This window comes from Falco peregrinus, chromosome 6, assembly GCF_023634155.1.
Source record: "Falco peregrinus isolate bFalPer1 chromosome 6, bFalPer1.pri, whole genome shotgun sequence".
Lineage (NCBI taxonomy): Eukaryota > Metazoa > Chordata > Aves > Falconiformes > Falconidae > Falco > Falco peregrinus.
This window is the reverse complement of record NC_073726.1, coordinates 80,752,788-80,775,477: the sequence shown is the minus strand read 5'-3', so window position 1 is coordinate 80,775,477 and position 22,690 is coordinate 80,752,788. Positions and strand designations below refer to the sequence as shown.

General features: G+C 42.6%; 1 protein-coding gene across 3 annotated transcripts in view; it reads left to right on the top strand.

Annotated features, from left to right (window-relative positions):
- The window catches only part of LRP6 (LDL receptor related protein 6), a 128,326-nt gene extending 115,262 nt beyond the window's left edge, over positions 1 to 13,064 (top strand). For 2 of the 3 annotated variants that reach the window (XM_055807433.1, XM_055807432.1), the window contains exons 19-23: positions 301 to 411; positions 2,228 to 2,458; positions 3,684 to 3,820; positions 4,991 to 5,088; positions 6,871 to 13,064. In XM_055807433.1, the coding sequence (XP_055663408.1) occupies positions 301 to 411; positions 2,228 to 2,458; positions 3,684 to 3,820; positions 4,991 to 5,088; positions 6,871 to 7,162 (869 nt within the window). In that variant the 3' untranslated portion in view covers positions 7,163 to 13,064. The remainder of the gene's footprint in view (positions 1 to 300; positions 412 to 2,227; positions 2,459 to 3,683; positions 3,821 to 4,990; positions 5,089 to 6,870) is intronic. The other variant, XM_055807434.1, reaches the window with a different exon arrangement.
- Positions 13,065 to 22,690: the final 9,626 nt, after the last annotated feature.

Here is a 22,690-nt window from a genome sequence, read left to right as displayed (position 1 = left end):
CTGCTTCTGAGTTATTTTAGACAAGGTAACTTTCATCTTTTAGTGTCCTCATTGTAAATAGGTAGTAAGGACCAGGCACCTACTGTGCAATATCCTCAACAGAACATTTAATCACTTTTGCTGTGTGGTTGGCATGAGGGACTTTGTGTGCCACTGCTTCAAGAAATGAAGCTAGCAGCAGGCTAAGCTCTCCCAAGATGCTCCTGATTGTATGCTTTGGTGCCTTGTTTTCTTAATCATTTTAAAGAGCAGAAGTCTTTGATACTGACTCTTGGGGTGTGTGGGGGGGTCTCTTTCCAGTGCTTTGCTTAACTGATCAGTTCCGCTGTGCCAGTGGGCAGTGCATCGGGAAAAGCAAGAAATGTGATCACAACCTGGACTGCAGTGACAGCTCAGATGAGCAAGGATGCTGTAAGTGTAAAACCTGAGACTAGAGACTTGATTGCAGCATCCAAAATTTGTTTCTTCTCTATGAATTAGATTTGGTTCTGCCAACCAGACTGAATTAGTTGTTCCCAAAATGAATGCTCCTGTTTGTAACTGCTGTCATGCAATTAATGCAAAACATGGTAGAGTAGGAGTAACAAAAGTAACTAGTGATCTGAATGACTAGTTTCTGATGCAGAGCAGGCTACTAATTTTTCCACTTACCTTTTTAAACTTTTAAAATAAATAAAAGGTTTGGTTTACTATAATCTTTTAGTATGCTGAGTTGATGCAGTGTTAAAAAGCAGCATGAGGCTTTTATATATAACTGCTCTGCTTCATGGTTTTCTCATCCAGAGAATTAATAGCAGGTGCTTCTGGAATCAGAGGAGCACTGTTTATAGAGTAAACATTCTAAAATTTCTTTTGTATCTTGAAAAGATGTAATCCTGAGCTTGATTTATGATTTGTAACATACGATATCCCCTACCTTGAAATCTCCAGGGCTGTGCAAGAAAACCACTGCCTTTAAAATTCCAGCTTGAAGGTTCATTTTCGCTGGCTATGCTTTAAAAGAAATTGTAAATAGAGACATCTCTTCTTGTGTTAGAGATCCATATATCACGGTTGACACACACATAACTTGAAAATGCAAAGCCAGAATTGAACCCTTGATCTTAAGAAGAAGCAATAGGAGGTGTTCTGTCATGCTACCAAGTTATTAGACGTTATCACAGATATGTATAGTTATCTTTATTATGGTTCATATATTTTCTGGTTTTGTAACGGAGGATAGAAAATTATCCCACCCAGAGTAAGACCGTAGTTGTCATTGTCCCTATTCCAGTATGATCAGAAGTCTGTTTACTTACCTCTGTAACTATGACAAGCTGGTTAAAGTGTGAGTTTGGTGTTCAAGGAGAAGAAAATGTGTTGAGGAAAAGACTTGCAGTAATGGATAAGATGTAAAACACTGACTAGAACAGGAAAATACTTTAAAGTCTGCTTTTCTTGTCAAATTCATGAAGCACAGGCAGGGGGTTGTCAATTATTCCCAGAAATGTCATTGCTTAGAATTGGTATTGTAGGGAAAGCCACTCATTTTGACTGTTTAATCATTTCAGATACAGATTCCTCATAAGGATGGCACCTCTAAAGCTGATGCTTATGTACATCTGAAACCATCAGTGTGGGTCAGATATGGAGTAGGTTAGGTGTTTAATAAATGGCAGCAAACCCAAAATTCATCATTGGTGCGTCACCTCTATGGTTCAGCATAAGTGAATGTTACATGGTTGAGAAAAGGGAGTGCCAATTTGTTACAGAGTGCTAACCTAGGTGTTTATATGATAAGGTACAACATGAAAACTAGTTGTCATCATCTTTAGTGACAAGAAAAAGCATAACTGGAGTCCCCAGCACAGTGCCATCTGGAGTCATGGCTGCAGGTCTTATTCATCAAGTTCAAAGGATAGCCCTGCCTGCCAGCATGAAGATCAGGACCTGGTTCGGCAACACCCCTGCACATGCATGTACTGTTCATTTCCTGCCATTTGTGATTCAAAAACCTCTCTGTATGTGTGGAGATCATCTTGTGCACAGGTAGCCCTTATGGGCACTCAGAGTCTTTAAATAGACCTGTCCCAGTGCCTGTTTGTTCCTTCCATATATTAATTTGAAAGCTGTTGTCTGCCTACAGAAGAGTAGGCTTTTACTTTTCCTGTGTAGAAAGATGTCAGGAAAACTGATGTTGGTACATGAAGCTGTTGGATTAACTTACACAGTTTGATTTTCCTTCTAGATACAACAGAGGAACCTGCGCCACAGCCCAACAACACAATAGGGTCCATCATTGGTGTGATCCTTACAGTTTTTGTGGTTGGAGCAATGTACTTCATCTGCCAGAGGGTGCTGTGCCCACGCATGAAGGGAGACGGGGAAACAATGACCAATGATTACGTGGTGCATGGACCAGCCTCTGTACCCCTTGGTTATGTGCCTCACCCAAGCTCTTTGTCAGGGTCTCTTCCTGGTGAGTAAATAAATGGATGTCATCATACTGTCCACATATGCACAGGAGATGTCCATTCCAGATGCATAGTTCCTGGAAGCTGTTCGAAGCCAGGGCTGTCAAGGCTTTCCCCATCCTTCTTTATAATAACAAACTGCTATTTTACTTACACTATTCACAAGCATTTAGACACTTTGCAGAACCATAAGCTCAAATAGATACACATGCTGTGGGAGTTCCCTTATTTTGCTATTAAAGAAGCCTCTTTTTGGACTATTACAGCGTCAGCAAGGTGTCTTGACAGTACAGGGTAAAGTTACACAGCGTTATATTCATGGGATTTTAAACATCATGTAATCATTCTTGTTAAATTTTTAGACTGGGTTTGTGTACTTGTGAAACTTCTTGTAAAGTCTGTAATGACCAGCAAGAACAGTGGTTTCAGCTTATTTCATTTGATGATGAAGTTTCCAACACCAATCCAACCACATGATGATGATGCTGTTTAAAAAATAAGACCTAACGGCAATGCTGAACTTTATTTGTATGCATTGCTTCTGTATGTGTTTATTAAATATGTACTGTAACACATAGCTTTGGATCCAGCAGGTTCCAGTCAGAACACGGAGGTGCTGTTAGGCTGTTACAGGGTTAAAATAATGCACCAAATTTCTTTGCTTTCTGTAATAACCTGCTTTCATAAAGAGAGTCTTTGAGCAGAATTTTCACCATTATTTTGAGCACAGTGGCATACCTCTCCATTTCCCGCTTGGACTCTGCCAGCATGCTTCAGTCCAGTAGCAAAAGCTCACTTAACAGTGTCGAAATGAAAGAACACAAACTGCCTCTCCTCTTGCACACATTTCAGTTGCTCAGTTGAGGTGGTCAGAGTCAGTTTCATGTTTTATTCTGAGGCATAGAAATAGTGCCTGAATGCCTGTTCTCTCAAGTCTTTTCCAGCCATTCAAGTGAAAGAAATGTTTTCTCTTCACACAGTTCTAGTATAGCCCAGTGCCAAGTCCTGCAGTTGAGTAGCTGATAACACAGAGCCAACATGTTTATTCCCTGACAGTCTTCATTCCAGTTATCTGTCAAGGAGCACTAAATTTGCTGTTAATACCAAGAAGATTAGTTTTGATTTTAGGAGTTGTGCTTATATTGCTTATTCTCTAAGATTATTTTTTTTTAAAGCTTTTCTCTGTTTGCTTCAAAAAATTGAATATTGACATACATCTTTGTTCTTCAGGGATGTCTCGAGGTAAATCTGTGATCAGCTCCCTCAGCATTATGGGAGGGAGCAGCGGGCCACCCTATGACAGAGCCCATGTCACTGGAGCCTCTTCCAGTAGTTCTTCAAGTACCAAAGGCACTTACTTTCCTCCAGTAAGTCATTCCATTATTCATAGGCCTTTAATAACTTTCAGGGGAGTGCCAGTTTCTTTCTGAGGATAATTAATTGATAGATAAATATTTTGGTTTGAATTTTTAGTCTAATAAACTTGTTTGAACATGGAGTAAGTGAATTTGAAAGGCAAGAGAGAGGAGATAGTCTTTTTCCAAAACAGTATAGGAAATTCCTATTAATTCTAAAAAGTTGTGAGAGAGCTCAGTGCCAGCAAAAGATGTTAGACTGAACATTATAGGGATGAAAAAATCCCTATAAATGTTGAGCAGCTCTAGCAGAGCAATCTCCTTCCATTATACTCTGCCATGTGCCTCTGGAAGTAAAACTATGGTTGGTTCTGTATAGACCCTTCAAGGAATTAAACTGAAGTTTGTGTCATGTGTCTTGCAAGTGACAGATAAATAAACAACTGTCTTGCAACTCCATACTACTCCTCGTGTGCTGCGCTAGATTAGATGCTCTACAGAAGTTGGTACCAGCCCTAGAGGGCTCCCTGTCTCTTTACTTCTAACATCCATGGTTGTTGTTTTAGATACTTTTATATGAAGTCCACCAAGCCACTATCGAGTGTTACGTGCCTAGTCAGTGCAGGCTGAAATCTTCAACTGTCTGTTTCCAGTTCCAGGAATCAACTCATCATGTTATATCTTCAAATTAATCAAAATAATTGTTCGTGCAGTACGAGCATGCCTGTATAGGGAAGAAATACTTGCCCTGGACAGCACACTGCAAGTATTATAAACAGCATAATACTTGAGGACTACAGCTAGCAGGAGCAGACACCTGCCGGTTTGCCTAGGGCAGTGGTATCCCTAGTGACAATCTCATATTGAACAGCTATAGCTTCAACTTTCCTTTTCAGCTCTGGGTATGTCAAAATAGCAACAGCGGTCAGCGTTTTTTGAGAAGAGCTTAGTAACAGCTTCTATGGGAACAGTAACAAGCGGCATTTTCAGTGTCTGTTAAGGAACTGGGGAATAAACAGAAGAAAAACCCTGTTTGTTGGGAGGGGCTATATGTGCAATTCTTAGCTTAAGGTTTCTATTTAACAGTACTAAAAAGAAAATTTATAACTGATGTTTTCCTGAGTCTCCTTCGCATCTTTTTTTTTTTTTTTAACTGTGGCTTTTTTCTTTTTTTCCCCTTAGATTTTGAACCCACCACCATCACCAGCTACTGAACGTTCACATTATACCATGGAATTTGGTTATTCTTCAAATAGCCCATCCACTCATAGATCCTACAGGTAATTACTATTACAATACCTTCTGTCAAGATCTCCAGTTAGTGGAGAAAATGCAGAATAAAGACAACCTCTGCTCTATAAGAACTACAGTCAAAGGCCCTAAAATTCTGCAAGTGCTGAAACAGGTGCTTAAATGGATTCACGCATACTGTGTCACCAAAGCGTGTATACGTGCAGCCCTGTTTGAGGTAAATCATGCAGTAAGTGGGTTAGTGGTACACCTCTTGGGTATTATTGCTTTAGGAGGACTGACAACGTTCATCACAAAACTAGCTGAATGCCAAAAGAGACGTGGTACGGTGATAACTTTGTGCCAAACATACTTACCCTGAAGTGCACCATGCCTTTTTTAGGCTTCTGTCATAAATAATTTGTTATGCAGTTATCAGAAATGATAGGCAAACACCATGTGGAGGAAAGCTGGCAATATAAAAGGCCAGTAGGTCAGAAGTAACGTTAATATTACGGCCTAGATAAAGCATAGAAATTCTAATTTAACATATTACAGGTTAATATCTGAAGAAGGTTACTAACGTTTTGCGTATTTTCTCTGACTGATATTTATGGGCATGCAAGCTTTCTCTCTGTTCACTTGAGTGTATCTTTCTTACCTTCCCTGTAAGATGCTAGAGTTCATTATCATTTTATAACTAGTTACCAAAAATAAAGAGACACTTACTACCCAAGGGTGTAAAGATTTCCCTCCCAAATCACTAGTAGATCTGGTCAATGAGGAGAGCGCGCTATGTTTGTCTACTGAAAGAAATGCCTCCCTAACACAGAGCCTTTGGGGGCTTTTGGATAATGAGGTCTCTGGGGCTGAAAAGACATCTCTTCTCCATTAGCAGAAAATATGGCCTCTGTTGTGCAGAAGGTCAGACCAGATGTTCATAATGATGCCTTGCAGCCATATGAAAAATCTTTTAAAATGATGACTAATTTTCTAATGAAAGAAACCCAAATTTTGGCACCAGCATGAATCGTGCTGATCGCTGGTTAGCTGATGTGACTTTAAGTGTTATAAATGGTATTAGGGATGTAGCGTAGGGTTGAATGTTTTCTGAATGCTCCCCCACCCAAAAAGAAACCCTGGCCTTGCTGCTTCTGATCTTCCTGTCTTTCCTAACATTCTGACTTGAATATAAAGGAGCTGCATCCCCACCCACCTCCAGCAACTGACTGGTGATGCTGGTAGTTGTAGCTACCAAACACCTCCCTTTCCAATTTGTTTTCTTGGGCTCATGCTCATTTTAGAAGACGTTTTGTGGTAGCAGCCTTTGGGAATTCCATACCAATTACTGCTCTGGTGAGTGGTTCTCATGACTGCTATGAATGTGCCAGGTGATTTTCAGGCTCCCTGTATGGCCTTGGAAGTTAATATCCATAAATTGCATAATGGAAACAGAATATCTTCTCCATATAATTGCAATACAAGCTATTCCTGCCCACCCCTATGCCCTTCCTGCCCTGCTGTCTTAGGAGCAACTTTTTCTACCTCAAGAAAGTCCTTAGGGAGCCTGTTGTCTGTAGATAATTCATAATTAGATCCCTTTCACTAATGGCTATAATTTGACTGACACTGTACTGCAAAGGTGGACCTTCTGCAGGGGAGTTAGTGAGTTCACAGAGTAAAAGAAAGAGGAGATGCATGTGATGCTGTGTACATACTGCTCTCCTCTTCCACCTGGGTTTATCTGACGCTTGCTTGTTTGCGTGTGCGTCGCTCAAAATGCACTATCTTGCTATATGCCGACACTTTTCCCATAAATCTCCCCTTTGCAGCTACAGGCCTTACAGCTACCGGCATTTTGCACCTCCCACGACGCCCTGCAGCACGGATGTCTGTGACAGTGACTATGCCCCCAGCCGAAGGGTCACAGCAGCGACGGCCAAGGGCTATACCAGTGACTTGAACTATGATTCAGAGCCCGTCCCCCCGCCACCCACTCCGCGCAGCCAGTACCTGTCAGCGGAGGAGAACTATGAAAGCTGCCCACCTTCCCCATACACGGAGCGGAGCTACTCTCACCATCTCTACCCACCGCCGCCGTCCCCCTGCACGGACTCCTCATGAGGGGTAGCCCCCCCGCCCCATTATCTGCCTCCACCGTGAAAATGTAAATACAAAATGTTCTACTGGGGAGGGGGGAGGGAGCTCTCAGCGAAGGATAAGGTAGGACAGTGTACAGTTAAATGTTATTAAATGGGGTGGAGGAATACTGAAGATATTTGTACAGAAGAAAAAAAAAAGGATATTTATATATTTTCTTAAACAGCAACTGCTGCTTGTGCCATAAGAAGAAAAATTTTTGTATAAAAGAACCCAGACATTTGTACAAAAAGTTTTTATTTTTGCAAATGGAACACAAAAACATGCCTTAATCCAGTGAAGTGACTGAGTACATAAGGAAATGGAAGGACCGAGATGTGTTACTTGTCCAGTGAGGTGATATGTGGGGTTTGTCAATACCAAAAATGTTTAAAGTAATTAATAATAAAGAAGTCCGTCTCAGAGCAGCATACCATAGATACTTGGAAGTAGCCAAATAACCTCTATGTTAACTGCAGGGGGCCAGCAGCTAAAGTTAAACTTGAAAACGCAGTCAGGACAGATATTAACCTTACACAAAGGGCTTTGTTTTCTACAGGAATGGAGCAATCGTAGCAGTGAATCCAGACAAATAATTACACACTTCTTTAAATGAATACATCTCTGTTTTTCCTTAATGCATTTACCAAACTAGGATGTTTAGAGCTCTCTCCTTGCTTCTGGAATTTCAGTGATTTTTGTTGGGTATATTTTAAAGTTTGCTTTTTTTTGCTCCTGTTTAGCTTTTCCCATCTCTTCTGCATCCTTTCTTCCTGCCCATGTCACTTTAAATCATGATATCCTTATTTAAAATACTGCTAGAACTGGGCTGCTGTAAATTCTTTTTTTTTTTTTTTCCTAAACCTTGTCATGCAGTTAAGTATCATGCTATGTGTTACCTTCTTCATTTTGCCAACACAGTAGGATTCTGTTTTGTACCAGGTCAGTACGATTTTCACGTAATTGACAAGGGTAATATGCATATACCTGAATGATTTTTAGTCCCTTAAAAAAGAAAACCTTATTTTGACCTAGTGCCCACAAAATGTCAAATATTTTTGTACCACATATAATATAGACAGCATATTTATAAACTATAAATTTAACCATGGATTGTTAGTTTTACTGTAAATGAATAATATATCCTTGCAGTACTTTCAGTGTATATTGATATCACAGTATACAAATCATATATATAAAAATATATATATATTATTTTTTCCTAGTAAGGAAGCATTTAACTTTCAGTGGAGCAACTATCCATTAAAAAAATAGATGTTTTGATCATTGGAAGGGGTTCCCGTACTGTATTAACTGCTCGTGATTTCTTTGTGTTAGGTAAAGCCAGTTTTTTCTCAGTATGATTTTGACATACCTCCTCTTTTGCGTGGTGTGAGTTTAATACTTTAGTATTAACCGCTGTGAATGTCAAATTTTAAGATATTCTTAACCAAACCATTTTATATTCACATCTCTATTTTTGTATATTATCATATTTAGCCCCTTTTCCTGTCAGCATCACCATGGTGATTTTGACAGGGAGAGTATATAATCAAGTGAAAACATTATTTGTGTAGGTTGAGGGGCAACCTAGGATGATATTAACTCCTCTTTCACTCCAATACAGTGTTTTGAATTTGCTTTGACTGTAGTGGAGCTCACAGTATACCTGGTCTTAGATGGCATTATATGTTTGCACCTTCTATTGACATCAAATCCATTGAAAGTGCTCGATGCCTTCAAAGATTTGGCCTTCTGAGTCTGCTCTCTCAAAACAAAGGTACTGAGGAGCTTCTGCCTCCTAGCCTTTGGGTATAGTATGGGTGTAACAACTCTTCAGAGGTGCCATTCAGGTTTTATTGTTCTCTGTTGCTTGTTTCCCAGCCAGTTTCAACTAAAAGAGAATTAATCTGAAAATGTGGTGTGGGCTTCAATTCATGCTGTTGACAGAACTGGTGACAAGTGATTCTTGTAGTACTGCCGCTCATCTGGAGTGATGGAGCCTCACTTGGCTTCAGCTCCAGTAAAACAGTGGCATTGGGATTCTAGCTATAATAAAGGGTCTTTCTAGTAGTCCAAGATACCTGAGGAAACTTTAAAAAGCCTTGGTGGTCTCCAGGCTATTGCAGTTGTTCTCTGGATCTGGCATGCTACATTTCTTGCCCAGCTTCATTCTAGGTATCTAGGAATTGTGGTAGCTGTTCTTCTGGCTCTTCCTTGCTGGTGAAGAAGCTTATTTGTGTTCTCCAGCAGTTGGATGTTGCAGAGGGTGTTGTGAACTGTAAGGGAACTCGAAACCATTTATATGAAGGGGGGGGAGGGTGGGTGTGTTGGGATGGGGGGATGTTGAGGCTGGCACGCCGATGAGAATTAGAAATTTCTCTGTTGTTTACATTTTTTCCTGTGCAGCATTCCATGTGGGGTTCACATGTGGAAACTTGCACTAATGAACTCAGAAGAATATTGCATTGTTGTATCTCAGTCCAAGTGCTTGTACTGCGATGGCAATGGTCTCTTCTTGCAAAATACTTTTTTCAGTGTGCCAATTTCTGTTCGAAAAACTCTAAGGTGGTTGAGTTTAAGGAGTGGTATCCTCTTTCTGGTGCAGTTGGACTGCCCCACTGAGGCTTCCTCATGGAGGGGACTTCCCGCAGGTAAACTTATAACTATGTTAACTACAGCAAGGGTTCTTTAGAAGAAAAATGCTCTCTGCATATGGGCTGTGCTGCCTGCCTGCCTTCTGTGCTAGTTTATGTCCGCACATAACGCAACTGAAGTCAATGGGGTGGACGTATAATTCGGTGTAGGATTTGATCAAGTCTTTTGATACATGTTTCAGTTTGTGGGTCAGTTATTTTGAGAGATCTGCCTCTTGGAGGTTCACATGAAAAGGGAGAAAATGGACAGACTACGTTTTCCCACTGAAGATGACCAGCATAGAGAGTAGGTTGTTTCTTGTCTGGACTAACCAAAGAATTTATTTAGTGGGAAGCTGTGATCTGCCTTTGCAAGTATGTGTATTTTCCCAGTAAATCTAGAGTAAAATTTTGAAACAGTTGAAGATCAATGAAGTTCCTTTTGGGTAGATCTCCAAATTACAAAAGCATTGATGCAACTAGTATGCACACCTGACATCCAGTGGATAAACCCAGCGGATAAACCGTAGACTAGATTGAACATTGAGAATGAACAACTCTGCCACTGAGCCAGTCATGATTCATATTTTCTCCTCCCCTCACTGAGAATCATGCTTTCTCCTGCTTCTCAAATTGACCAAGATGTTAGAACTGTAGATAACACGCACATGTCAGTTCAAGAGATCGCTGAGGTGGGTTTGCAGCACTAGCATGGCAGTGATCTCATTGATGTCGGGGAAACTGCTCCTTGTCTTTTAAGCTAAGCCCAAATGTCCTTATCTTGCAGCATGAGGCACATACACAGTTAGGCATTAACACGAGTACTCACTGTGCATTTTCTCCTCCATGTAGACACCTGGGGAGTGTTCATAGCTGGCTGGCTGGTCATGAGCATGCCAGCTGTTTCCAATCAGAAAAGAAACAGTCCTTTGTAGTTTAAAAACAAAACAGAAAGGGACATTACAGCGTAATTTTTGGAAACTAACCTTTGCGTGTTCCACAGGAGCTTAGCGTGTTTAAATGGCTACATTAGAGACCTAATCTTGCCTCTTAAAATTTTGCCTACCGTGTCGTACTGCATGCATGCCTAAGGAGCACTGCTCATGTCTGTACTGCTCTTGAATACAAAGATATTTATTTGAAAAGAACTTAGGTACAATAAATGGAGCATGCACATAACATTTGCATTTGAAATAAAGGATCGTTGCTGTGAATGTAAATTCATGCAACCTGTGCATATACATTAAATGAAATATTTACAGTAATGCAAAATATGCAAATAGGCTGGCTGATATCAAAGGATTCATTTTGCTGTTAGTTGTAACTTTCAGTATTGTAAATTCCAGATTACTGCCATAACATTTTCCCCCCACGTGCATGTACAAGTATATGTATGCAGGTACACGTATCTTTGAGAATGTGAATCTACCCAAATCTAATAATTTTCTCTTTCGTGCATACACATTCACAGTCCCTCATTGGCAGATTCAGCCTCCCTGCCCTTCAGAGTGCCGATGCCGAATGCTGTCCTGCTTTCTCATGTAAGCTGGGTTTATTGGCCAAGTTGTAGGACAGACAACAGAATACTTGGTATTTTAAACCCAGCTAGTTAATGCTTTGTCATACCAGACAGAAGAGGAAGGACATTTTTTATACTGTTCTCCTAGTTTTGAAGTCCATTTTGCAGTTGAGTAAAACTCTTCTGTTTAGTGTACGTACATAAAAATTACTCTGTTGTAGTCCTAGCATAATTATGAAGAAAACTGCACCCAAACTGCTTGACACGGCAGGTGCTACAATGCACTGCAAGTGAAGGTATATGCAGAAAATCCCTATTTATTGCACCGCTGGGCTTTGATGGTGGTCTGGTCTCCAGTTGTGCATTGCTTCTCTATTTATTATAGCCCATTTTCTAGAAATGGCTTGATCGGTAAGTCTTAAACACAGATTCATTTGTTCTGCTTTAAAGCAGTTAAGCCTGTGCTTAGATGAAAAGAAGTCCACTCTCTTGAATATTGAGTATTTCCATTCCTTATTTTTGGCGAATCTCCCTGAATTAATTGATTACCACCATTCTGGGGGGAACTGCTTGAACTACCGAACTCCCTGGTCATGCATGCTGTTGAATTGAATGACTTCTTCAAAATACCTCTTAAGAAGTAATCAATCACTTTTTTTCAAGACGTTGTCTTGAGCATGTTTGTCTCACTGTATGTTATGGACAGAATCTGCTTTTGAACAGGTACTGTGCATGTAGCAGATTACTTGTTATTTCTACAATAAAAGAATAGCAGGTTCATTGGGTGCAAAAATAATTTGAACATTGTTATTCAGAAATTGCTTTCTTAGCCATGAGATTTTTTTTTTTAAATTGCATTTTGGTGGAGTTATTTGTTGAAAATTAATGTTTAGCTTAATTGGCAGGTGATAGATGCACGTTGAAAATAAGTTAGCAATGACCTCATAGCTTGAAAATGGCAGCAAAACATTCAGTTTTTCTAAAAAAGTCAGTAGTGATACAGTAGTGATCCAAAATGGGCAACTTCCTTTCCATCTTCAAAAAGGGCAGCTCATGGATGATGCCAGTATAGCATTTATAGGGACTGGGTGATCCACTCCAAAACTCTGCTGGGCAGGGAAAGTGAACTGTCCATATTCAGTTTGGGCCAGAGATTGTTTTAGTAGCACGCAGGGTGATTGGTGTGATGAAACTATTGGAGAGCAGTCTTGTTCCCCTTTTTTCATGAACAAGGAGCAGCTTTGAAGTCCTGATTAAAATGGCTGTAGCCTTAAGCCAGGCCAGCTAAGAGTCAGCCAGGGAAAACTAAAGTCTCTTTTTGTAAAGAGGATACCACCAGGCTTAAGCTGAATTAGCCTTGTTTGCAAGTGAAGGATCTGGTGCTGCTTTCAGATTTTTAATCTTGTTTTTGTTTTTTGTTTTGTTTGTTCTTTTTTTGTAAGCTTTAATCACTGTTTGTCATTGTCTTAAAGCCAGCTGGTGTCTCTTGTTCATCAACCTTGGTACGATGGTGCTTTGCAAGGATGTATTTATATTATAATGACCAACATTTGGTCAACCCTATTCACTCATTCGCTAACTTCTTTTTTTTTTTTTTTTGTAAAATAAAGTGCTTTACTTGTGAGGTGTATATAAACCTTGTACAAAAATCCTTTCCAATTATTACTATAAACTGAGTTGTAACAAATGAAATGTTGATTTTTATAATAAAACTAAGAGTGAAAAAGGAGAAGTACTTTGCATTTTATTCCAGCATCTGGAGAACAGGTAATTAAAGGTAAAAGTCCATGTGTGTCTTTGCCCTCCATAAAGGCCAGAATGTACTCAATTTTCCGATGCTGTAGGCAGACTCTGCAAACACTGATGCATTTGCCTGAAACTCGTTGTTGATTTCAAGCGGTTCTGTTGATTTTTGTTATTCTGCAATGCAACTGGATACATTTTAAAGCTGAAAGTCTCCATTATTGATCACTTAAATTGGTTTACAGGATAATACAAACCAGACAATATTACCAAATAAATCCTTATCAGACCAGAAATGCCTGGTGATTATTTTGGAGACTGCTGATCTTTAAATGTCTATCAAACTGTTTTCAGAGAGAAGAGTGTTCAACTTGAAAATGTAAAAGTAATTGCCCCACACGCCATCCTATCGCTGTAAGGAGTAATTGGATAGGAAGCAGTTCTGAATTTATAGGCTCAGGACAGGAATTCCTGCTCCACTTGCATCCACTGGTCGTGGAAAATAGCATGGCTTTGTGATAGCGTGGATCTGGCTATATACTAAGATTCTTTTACAGGTCCAGTTTTTCTATATGGAGGCATGTAGAAAGGACAAGTCACACATTGCTGCCTGCATCAGTAAAATGGGACTCACATTTATCACTCACAAAATGTTGCAAAAACAAATGCTAGTCATTCTCAGCTAGTGTGCCACAGTTATTTTATTTAAAGGTGCTATATTTATTCTACCTTAGCCATTAGTCTGGAGCTGCTGGGTGGTGTGTTCTTTAAAAATGCCAGCTGTGAATTGCTGCTGGGCTACAGAAGGCTCACCAGCTCTTTTTTCTTTTTTTTTTTTCTTTTCTCTGGATTTGTTTTTGGGGGTTTTCTTTTTGTAAATGATGATGGCGACCTTTCTACAGAGTCTGTGCAATTGTAATATGGTAGAAGAGTGTGTATAGCAGTCGTGTTGTTTTGGATTCCCTGAATCTTGGTCTTTTCCCAGTACAGCTGTTAAGCATCAGGGTGGGTCTCAAATGCAGTTCAAAGTGCATTCCAGAGAGGCAGTATGGACAGACAGCACAAAGAGCAGGATCAGTTAAATCTTGGAAAAAATCCAGTACTCCTTAGAGGGAGAGTATAGCTTAGGACACAGAAGCAAGTTGTTTCAGCTGCAGCTCCACCATGTGTCTTATCTGTGCCAGTTATCAAGGCCTCCAGAGATGACGGAGCTGCTGAAGGATGTTTGCCAGGCACCAAGGAGCAGCAGGCACAGTATGGGACAGTGGCATATTATCCATCATCAAAAAAAAAATTCCCTGCCTGTCTGAGAAGAATTGATTTCTTGTGTGTGATTCTGTGTCTTTCCTTGTACATGTGAGCATGAGCAGAGGTGACTGAGCGCACTGGAAACCTGCCATTTGTTTGATACTAGAGGAGGGATAACCACTGCAAGTGGAAAGAACCTTTCATTAAGAGCATAAAAATTAGGGTTTTTTTCTTTCTTTCTTTTTTTTTTTTTTTTTTTTATCTGCCAGTGTTGGCAGCGCTTCCCTAAGGTGAGAATGTGAAATCACATGCTTGTTCCTGGAGGGGAACTGCTGAACATGTTTAACCTGTTTTCACAGGGGAGATCTTGTAGCTAGCTGAGAAACTTCTGCATGGGAATCGAGGTATGTTTGGTAGAACTGCCTCCTGGAAAGCCGGCACCTGACAAGGGGAAGTTTCGCCTTGTATCAAACCTGCCATGTGCGGCAGGTATTCCTCCATCCCTTTTCCTGGTGCATCAGGTTGGGAACATAAAAGACATGTTACTGGGCTTAGTGATTTTTTTTTTTTTAAAGTAAAACAACAACAAAAACCTCATTTCTCCTGTAGAAACTGTGTCTGGGTAAATAAGCTTTACCTTGCCCTTGGTCACAAAAGCTGTGATGGCAATACAAGCTCCATATTTATAGGAAAGATTGGGAGTTGTCGGCCATCTCCTGCTGGCACCCTCTTGCACAAAAAAGTGCTTAGTAGGAAAACGCTTGTGCTTGGGTGACCGGGCTTGGTGTGGCACAACAGTGATCTTAGACAACTTTGCTTTCACAGCAAGATACCTTTTTTATGAGTTGAAGGGGAATACTCTGCAGAAACTACGCAGTTTGCTTCTCTGAGAACATGTACAGAATATCATTCGGGTCCCAGGAGATGGGGGGATTTCATCTGGTAAGTGTTTTTTATTTGCCAATGTTGCCAAAATTCTTAGCTCTGTCTCCTTGCCAAGAAACCAATAACCACTTCCACCCGCAGAGCACTTGGCTGGAGAGGAATGACTGAGTGACCCACCACCAAGCTCTCCCTGCATTGCCCTGAGCAACGTGTTTCAAACCACTGATGGTTGCTGCTGGTGGTTTGCTGAATAAAAGGTTGCAGGAGTTCTGATGGCTGCTGGGGTGCCAGGAGCCTGTGGCGAAGCACCCAGCTGTCCCAGGAGGAAAGCCCAGAAGCCTTCACCTGCAGCTCAGGTGCTGCAAGAGCTGTTTCCTGGGCCAATTGTCCATGCAGGGAAAGAGCAGTAGGAAAATGTTGCACAACAGAGATGGCTAATGTGGCTGGAAGGACTACGGGGAGAAAGGAGAGGTGTGATGAGGGTGTATTGTTTGTGCTCTGGCCTGTGTCCGGCCTCTTTCCTGTCCTGCACCTCCCCTGGCTCTCAGGACATGGAGCGCCTAATGAAAGCCAGGCCTTGGCCTCCACGGGCATTTCATGTGCTTGTGTGGCTCGTTCCTTAGTGGAGGCTGCCGTTCTCCTTGCTTTGAAATCACATTTGGCTGCTGTGGAAAATGAGCATGGTGCTGCTGACACCGGTCTGACTTCAGGTGGGGAGCCAGCAGCAGGTGAATCTTGCAGATAACAATCCAGATTTTAGGCAAACATGCCCTCCACTGAAAAGTCAAGGAAGAAAAGATCAGAAAATGACTCCCACTGTGGACAGGAGGAGAGTTTGTAAATGAATTTTTGATTTAAATGGCTCATGAGGCAATAGATGCTTTTAAAAAAACCCAAATATCCATTGGTGTGTTTTTCCTAACTTTATGTTTTTCAAGCATGCTCTGTTTGCTGGAGACAGAGTGATTCCTCCCTTGACGCCACTTTCTTCTTTCCATCCTGAGAATGTTTTGAGAAACCCTGTGGCTGCAGCATTGCTGGGTGGATGGCTTAAAGTGGGCTGTTGTTCTGAAGCACAGCTGTTAGGGATTAATTACTTGATGGAAGAAAACCACTTTCAGATGCTTCTAATAAAAAGTTGTTCCACCAACAGCACTAATAAACATGACTGATTTTTTTTTTTTTAAAGAATGTACTTCTCCCATCCATCCAGTGTGATGCCCATACATCCTCTCCATGCTGTCTCTGCATTGCATCCACCTCTCCAAACCCCCCTGACCCCTCCCTCATATCCCCCTTCATTTTGGCTGTGCAAAAGGCAGCACATCCAGTGCCGTCAGCCCCGGTGCACAGCCCAGCGGCTGGTGCTGAGGAGCTCCTCGGCAGTGTGCTCAGCCTTGCATGGTGGGTGAGGACTGAGGTCCACCTGTCCCCATGTGAGGTGGGTGGGCTCTGGCATGAGCACTGCAAGGAGCAGGGTGGGAAGGAGGTGGTCGGGGGGAAACAGGGGCAGAGGCTGATGCAGTGGTGGTGGGGAAGGGCAGCAAATGTTCCTCCCAGGGAGAGGAGACAGGGTGGTGGCGAGGCATGTGGGAGGAGAAGCACGCATGTGAGGGGCTGCTTGGTGGTTTCCTGGTGGAGTGGGAAGCCCAGCACTGCTTCTCTGCTGGCACTCCTACATCCCTGCATCCCCGGGGTTTCCTGAGCAGCTGGGCAAAATTGCTGACATCAGTTAAACTTGAATAACTAAGTAGGAAAGATGTATTCCTTCAAATTTTGAAAAAGGAGGGGAAGGAATGCCAATTGTCTCCTCCATTGGCATCCCTCTGTCTCCCAAAAAGACAAAAATGAGGCTTGTTGTAAAGCCAGAATGCGAGGGACAGTTACCTGGTGAATGGCACCAGGTAAGGAAGAGTTGCTCTTGTTTCTTTCAGGTGTCCATAGAAAACATAGGTCTGTCTGTCAGCGTGGGAGGCATGGGAACGGGTAGGAAAGGGGCGCTGGGTTTTCTGCTGCTTTAGGATACTTGGCTCCTTCTATCACATATGTATTTTTTGCTCTTCTCATTTGATGTTTGAATCGTCCATCCACTTCAGGTGGCTCCAAAATGAGAGGGCCAAAAAGGCAGACAAAGGACATTAACCCTCATGTCCCAGTTGCTTGTTTCCTTGAGTTAATTTTATGTCGGTAATAAAACCTGTGTCTTTCCATAACGGTAAAAGACAACGGACAAAGCATCTGTAGAGCTGAGAGGGCTGCTTGGCAATTCAGATTCATCACTTGCTGCAGGATTTCTTCAACATTTGTTTCCAATTTACCTGGCATTTGTCTTGCCTTGTGCATGATTAGCTGCTGTTGCTGTAAGCAGGTACTTGGTGGATTTGGTCTCCTGACTCCAGCACGCTGCTGGGAGCCAACTAGAAAGCGTGAAAATGATTGTTTCAGAAAGGAGGATTTGGGTTGGGTTTTTGTTTTGTGTTTGGCGAGATGCTCCTCTTTATTGCATAGCTGCCATAGCTGCGTGAGACCACTTCATATTTGAAATGATCCCTGGCCAGTTCTATGTTATTTTGTGATGTGGAAGAACTTGTGGCGGGGGGGGGGGGGGGGGGGGGGGGGGGATATGAAAGCACCGCAAGCAAAGATTGTATTAAATATGAAGATCTTGGGGGGGGGGTGGTATAAGAAAGCACTGCAAGCAAAGATTGTATTAAATATGAAGATCAAATAATGAAGATCCCTCCTTTCTGCCCAAGGTGCTTTGCTACGTGCAAGTCTAAATGTCCTTAGAAGGAATTGAATTTCACACACAGCATCAAGAGTAAGAATCTGCTCCTCTCCCTCTGTCTGTTATTGCTGCATTGCAACTGTGATGTTAGTTTTGTATTAGTGATTTCTACATTGATTCCTTCAAGATAGAATAGGTTTGGTAATCTGATATATCTTCTACATCTTCGTGGTTTTTTAATGTATTATTGTATAATATATATTATGTATATTTATATACCTAAAAGAGCTCAATACCTTATTTGTAATTAGAGCTGCCTCCACCTTTTCATTCCAATTTTTTCAGGGAAAACCTCAGATACTGGATTTTGGAGTTTGTGTATATTTTGATTTTATTTTGCGCACAAGGAAGCTGACATCCCATCCTTCTTGGGAACAACTACAGCAAAATACTCAGCTCTGTAGTAGCTGTGGGAGACCCGGTCTCCACCTGTCCTTGGGCTGTAGGCCAACAGTGTAGAGCGAAGATGCTTGATAATGTCCATACCAAATCCTCATGAATAAACTGCAAACTCACATGCATAGCACTAACAGCGAGTTTGTTCCCATAGTGGTTTTCAGCTTGATTGGCTTGAGTTGCTATCTGTAGATAAAATAATATGATACTTCCCAACCCTTTCTTTTGAAAAACATTAGTAGTAGTGGGGCAAGCAGGCCATTCAAAGCTGGTAACTACAGTGTTTTGCAGATTTCCCTGCTCCACTTCCCCGTACGAGAGACGCTGGTGTAAGTGTCCACACAGACGTATCTGCATGTTTTCCCATGCTTTGTCCAAGCAGGAGAAGAAATGGCAGTCTCAAGCCATAGCGGTCCACTTGCTTTTCACACTGCTGGAGTTACAGAGCAGTGCCTAGGATGGGATGCTGACCCTTCAGGAGCCCAGTGGCTCAGACCAGCAAAGAGGATGAGCAGTTTGCTCAGTAGCATTTGAGGGAGCGGGGAGAGGAAAGTTATCCCAGGCCCTCCCCACTCAGTGCAAAATACAGTTTATGAATCTTAAAACCTTTTTCAAAAGCAGAAAGTAAAAAGGAAACTCAGTCTTCAAAGTGATTATGAGTCACTCCCCTTCAAAGCATTTCCATGGATTTCTTGAAGTTTCTTTCCAGTGTGTATTCCAAACGTTTTTGTGGGGATGATAAATTCTTCCTGTCTCACATTTAATTTTGGTCCATCAAACTGGCTCTCATTTTGGTTTTTCTTCTGGCACTAAAGGCTAATTTGCCTGCTTTAATTGAATGCAGACACTGCATCTAACACAACAGGCACTACCCACTCAATAATGGGATATTGTCTTTCCCGACTCCTTCTTGCCTTAATTAAAAGCAGAGGGCTGACCTCAGCGCTGAACTCTGCCCTATTCCTTGCTAATACATTTACACATCGCTTCACACCACGGCTCGGCAGCGCACACGCAAGTTCCTGGCTGGCCAGCATCCAGTGTGTGTTTGTTACCGTTTCAAGGGCGAGTTTCACTGAATTGGTGGGAGGTTCTTCCCTGCTTTGGTAGGGCTGGACCCCCACCCCGCCAGCTCCTCACCTGCAGGGACACGGTGAGGGACGAGAGAGCAGGTGCATGGGGTGGTACCACTGGGCACAGCCACTGAAAACAGGCACGGATTTGGGCTGGGAAAATGTTTCCATGGGCCCCGTGTATTTTGTAGCCATATCACCTCCAGCGTGACCTCTAGATGGGCAGAAATCCATTTTCAGCGAGAACCCAGGATTTAATAGATATTCTGAGGTCTATCCGACATCTAGACTGGGTTTCAGGCTTGCAGTCAGGTGCTTAAAATTACAAGGTTTGGGGGTTTTTTAGCTTGTGTCCTCTTACAGCTAAATCCAGGACTTCATTGTGGGTGCTTACGTCCCCATCACTTGAACCTGTGCAGGACCTCTCTTGGTCAGCAGCCTTCAAAGGTGTCTTTGTGAGCTGGGAGAGTACGGGAATAGCTACCCCAGGCTGGCTGCAGTGAAAGTGGAACAAATTATGTCCCCCTCGCCTGAGTACCCTGAACTGGGTTACAGGCAGATGCCTTTATCAGATGGACGCCAACCAGGAGGCAGTGAGTGGCTGAAGGGGTGATCCCTGCACAACAGATAAAAGAATTGGGACAGCGTGGAGGTGAATGCTCCCCGCTCCTGTGGAAAGTGCTGAACTTCCCTTGTGTGACCCCTGGCTTGGGAAAAAAAACATGGAAATCATCTGGCTGTGCAGTGTGCTTTTGTTGTAAGTGTTTCTACAGAGAAGCATTTTGCTTAGTCTCCAGATCCTGGAGAGGGTGGGATTGGAGAGCTCAGTTTTCTGTTAAAAGCCTTCACTCTCCTGCTTTTGGAGAGAAAGTGACCAAGTGATCTGCATTTACCTGAAAGGCTAAAATACAGAAGGCAAGTATGACACCCAGGCTACACAACAGTTTTGAAAACTCCAGAATTACACCTGCAGGGGTTAATCTTTCAGGGTGTTTCGGGGGGAGGTTAAGGTGCTCACTCAGGGCTTTTTGGTGTTGGGATTGGCAAGACAAAGCACTTGGCTGCTATTAACAGCCTGCCATAGCTTTGCTAGGGAAGGTCAGTCACAAGGTCACCCTCACCTTTTCTCTGATGCTTGTATGGTGATAATGCCTCATGCAATTCCCGTAGCCCCTGCCCCACAGAAAATCATTCTAACCCTGGTGCCCACAGGAAGGCACCTTTCCCAATATGCAGACACACAAGTTTGATGAAAGAAAAAAATCCAAGCCAGCTGAAAGAGGCATACACAGCTACTTTAAATACAGAACATGTGTGTAGTTTTCCTGTATCCCAGTACAGTTCATAACCCTGCCTCTGGCTGGTTCTAGAGCCTTGACCCACCAAAAGATTTTAATTTTGCTACTGGCATCTATACTGAGTATTTAGGCACTGCTGGCATCACCAAAGCCTTCCTTCAGGCCTTGCTTAACAAAATAGTCCCGTACTTGCCTGTGTTTCAGACGCCAGGAGAGCCCTCGGTCTGAGTGGCAGCGGTACAGGCTGTGCTCCTGCCTGTTTAGCAAACAGGACCGATCCGGCAGATGCTTCCCTGGATATATCATTTCAGGTTGCGGGGGAGCAGAGAGGATAATACTGGTGGTATTATTCAAGTGGTAGTATTATCCACGTCAACGGGGGTTAGAACAGCTAGCTGGCACGCAAGAAAATCCAGGTTCAAATCACTAGGGAAGATAACAGAAGCATAACCCAAATTTTCCATTGCGGTGCTGCGTGTAATGAATATTTAAAGCAGAACCACTGCAGTGGCAGACAGAAAGTTCCACTTGGGTGTTTAACTTCTAAAAACCTAAATCCCCTCTTCGTCCAGCATCCAGTGATGAACTCAGTTGGTTTCCCTTTCAGCATGCTAGCTTTGACTGGGAAGCATCTGAGCTTCCCCTTAAAGAGCCGTGATTGGCATGGATCTACCTGGGGTAGAGACAAATGGAAGTCAGCATAGAGACCACATCAGGCAGCAAAGATGCTGACTCCAGCATGAAACCTTTTTGCAATGCCTCGTTTCTACCACTCCAGGCAGGAAAATGCGTTGTCTCTGCATCTGCACAGCAAAAAGCTTTCTGCTTTGGCTGCAGCAGATACGCAGAGGAGCAAATCATGGGACACAGAAGGAACCTTATCTGTCAGTTGACTGGGATGCATTGCAGTAGCTCCAGTCCCAGAACATCTCCTAACCCCACCCCACAACCTGCTTTGCCAGGTATCATGCCATAGAGCTATAATTTCTGTCTCGCTTGTGGGATTTACACTATCCCTGGCAAGGGCGTCCTAGCAGCAGATAACAAACAAACAAGGCAATCAGCTTCGCTGTTTTCTACTTGGTTCTCACCCTTCACTTGCACTACAACGCCCCAGCTGTGAACTTTTAACCCTGAACTTGTTCCAGATCGTGAGCCTTTACAGCAGAAAACTCGCCAGCAGTAAATCAACCTTTCAGACAATGGTGTCTATTGAGCCATTCCCCTCGGTGCTTCACTGCAATTCATTTTCTGTCCACCTGCTGCTTTTCTCTCTACTCCAGTGTGTGTATCAGTAGTAGCAGTGTGCTACTCACCTGTGGGAAGAAGAGAAAGGAGGCCCAGCTTAAAAAGGGGGAGACCGTGTCATGCTGTGAGAAGGCCCAAGGATGCTTCCATATGCCTCATCAGCCTATTTTTGAGAAATACTGGACTTGCCAGCATTTCCTGAGAGCTAAAAGAAATCCAGCCCTCTAAGAGCTGAAGCAAAGGTAAGTAAGACAGGTAAAATGTTTGAGTTCGGGTAAAGGCTCCAGACTTTTTCTTATGTTTCCACCTCCTACTTACTCTCTAGAGCGAGGGACACTGCAGCCAGGAGCCAGCTCCTTTGTGCAACATGTGTGCACACGGGCAGTGGGATCTTCTTACCGATGCTTTAGCTGCTCCAGGGAGCAACAGCCAGGTAGGTCCCACTTGCTGCTTGGAGGCCTGGCTCTTGGAGAGTGATGTCAGGCTGGGACAGCAGTTCCCAGGTGCTAACACCCTGTGTCCCCAGTGGACCGGCTCCCTTTAACACAGCGCAGAAGGCAGCTGCAGGACACTGCTAGCATCCTTTAAAATGAAATCCCAGCATCACCTTGTATAGGGCTAAACTCTGCTGTTGCAACCTTAACACAGAGTGAAATCAGCTCATTTTAAAACTAAACTT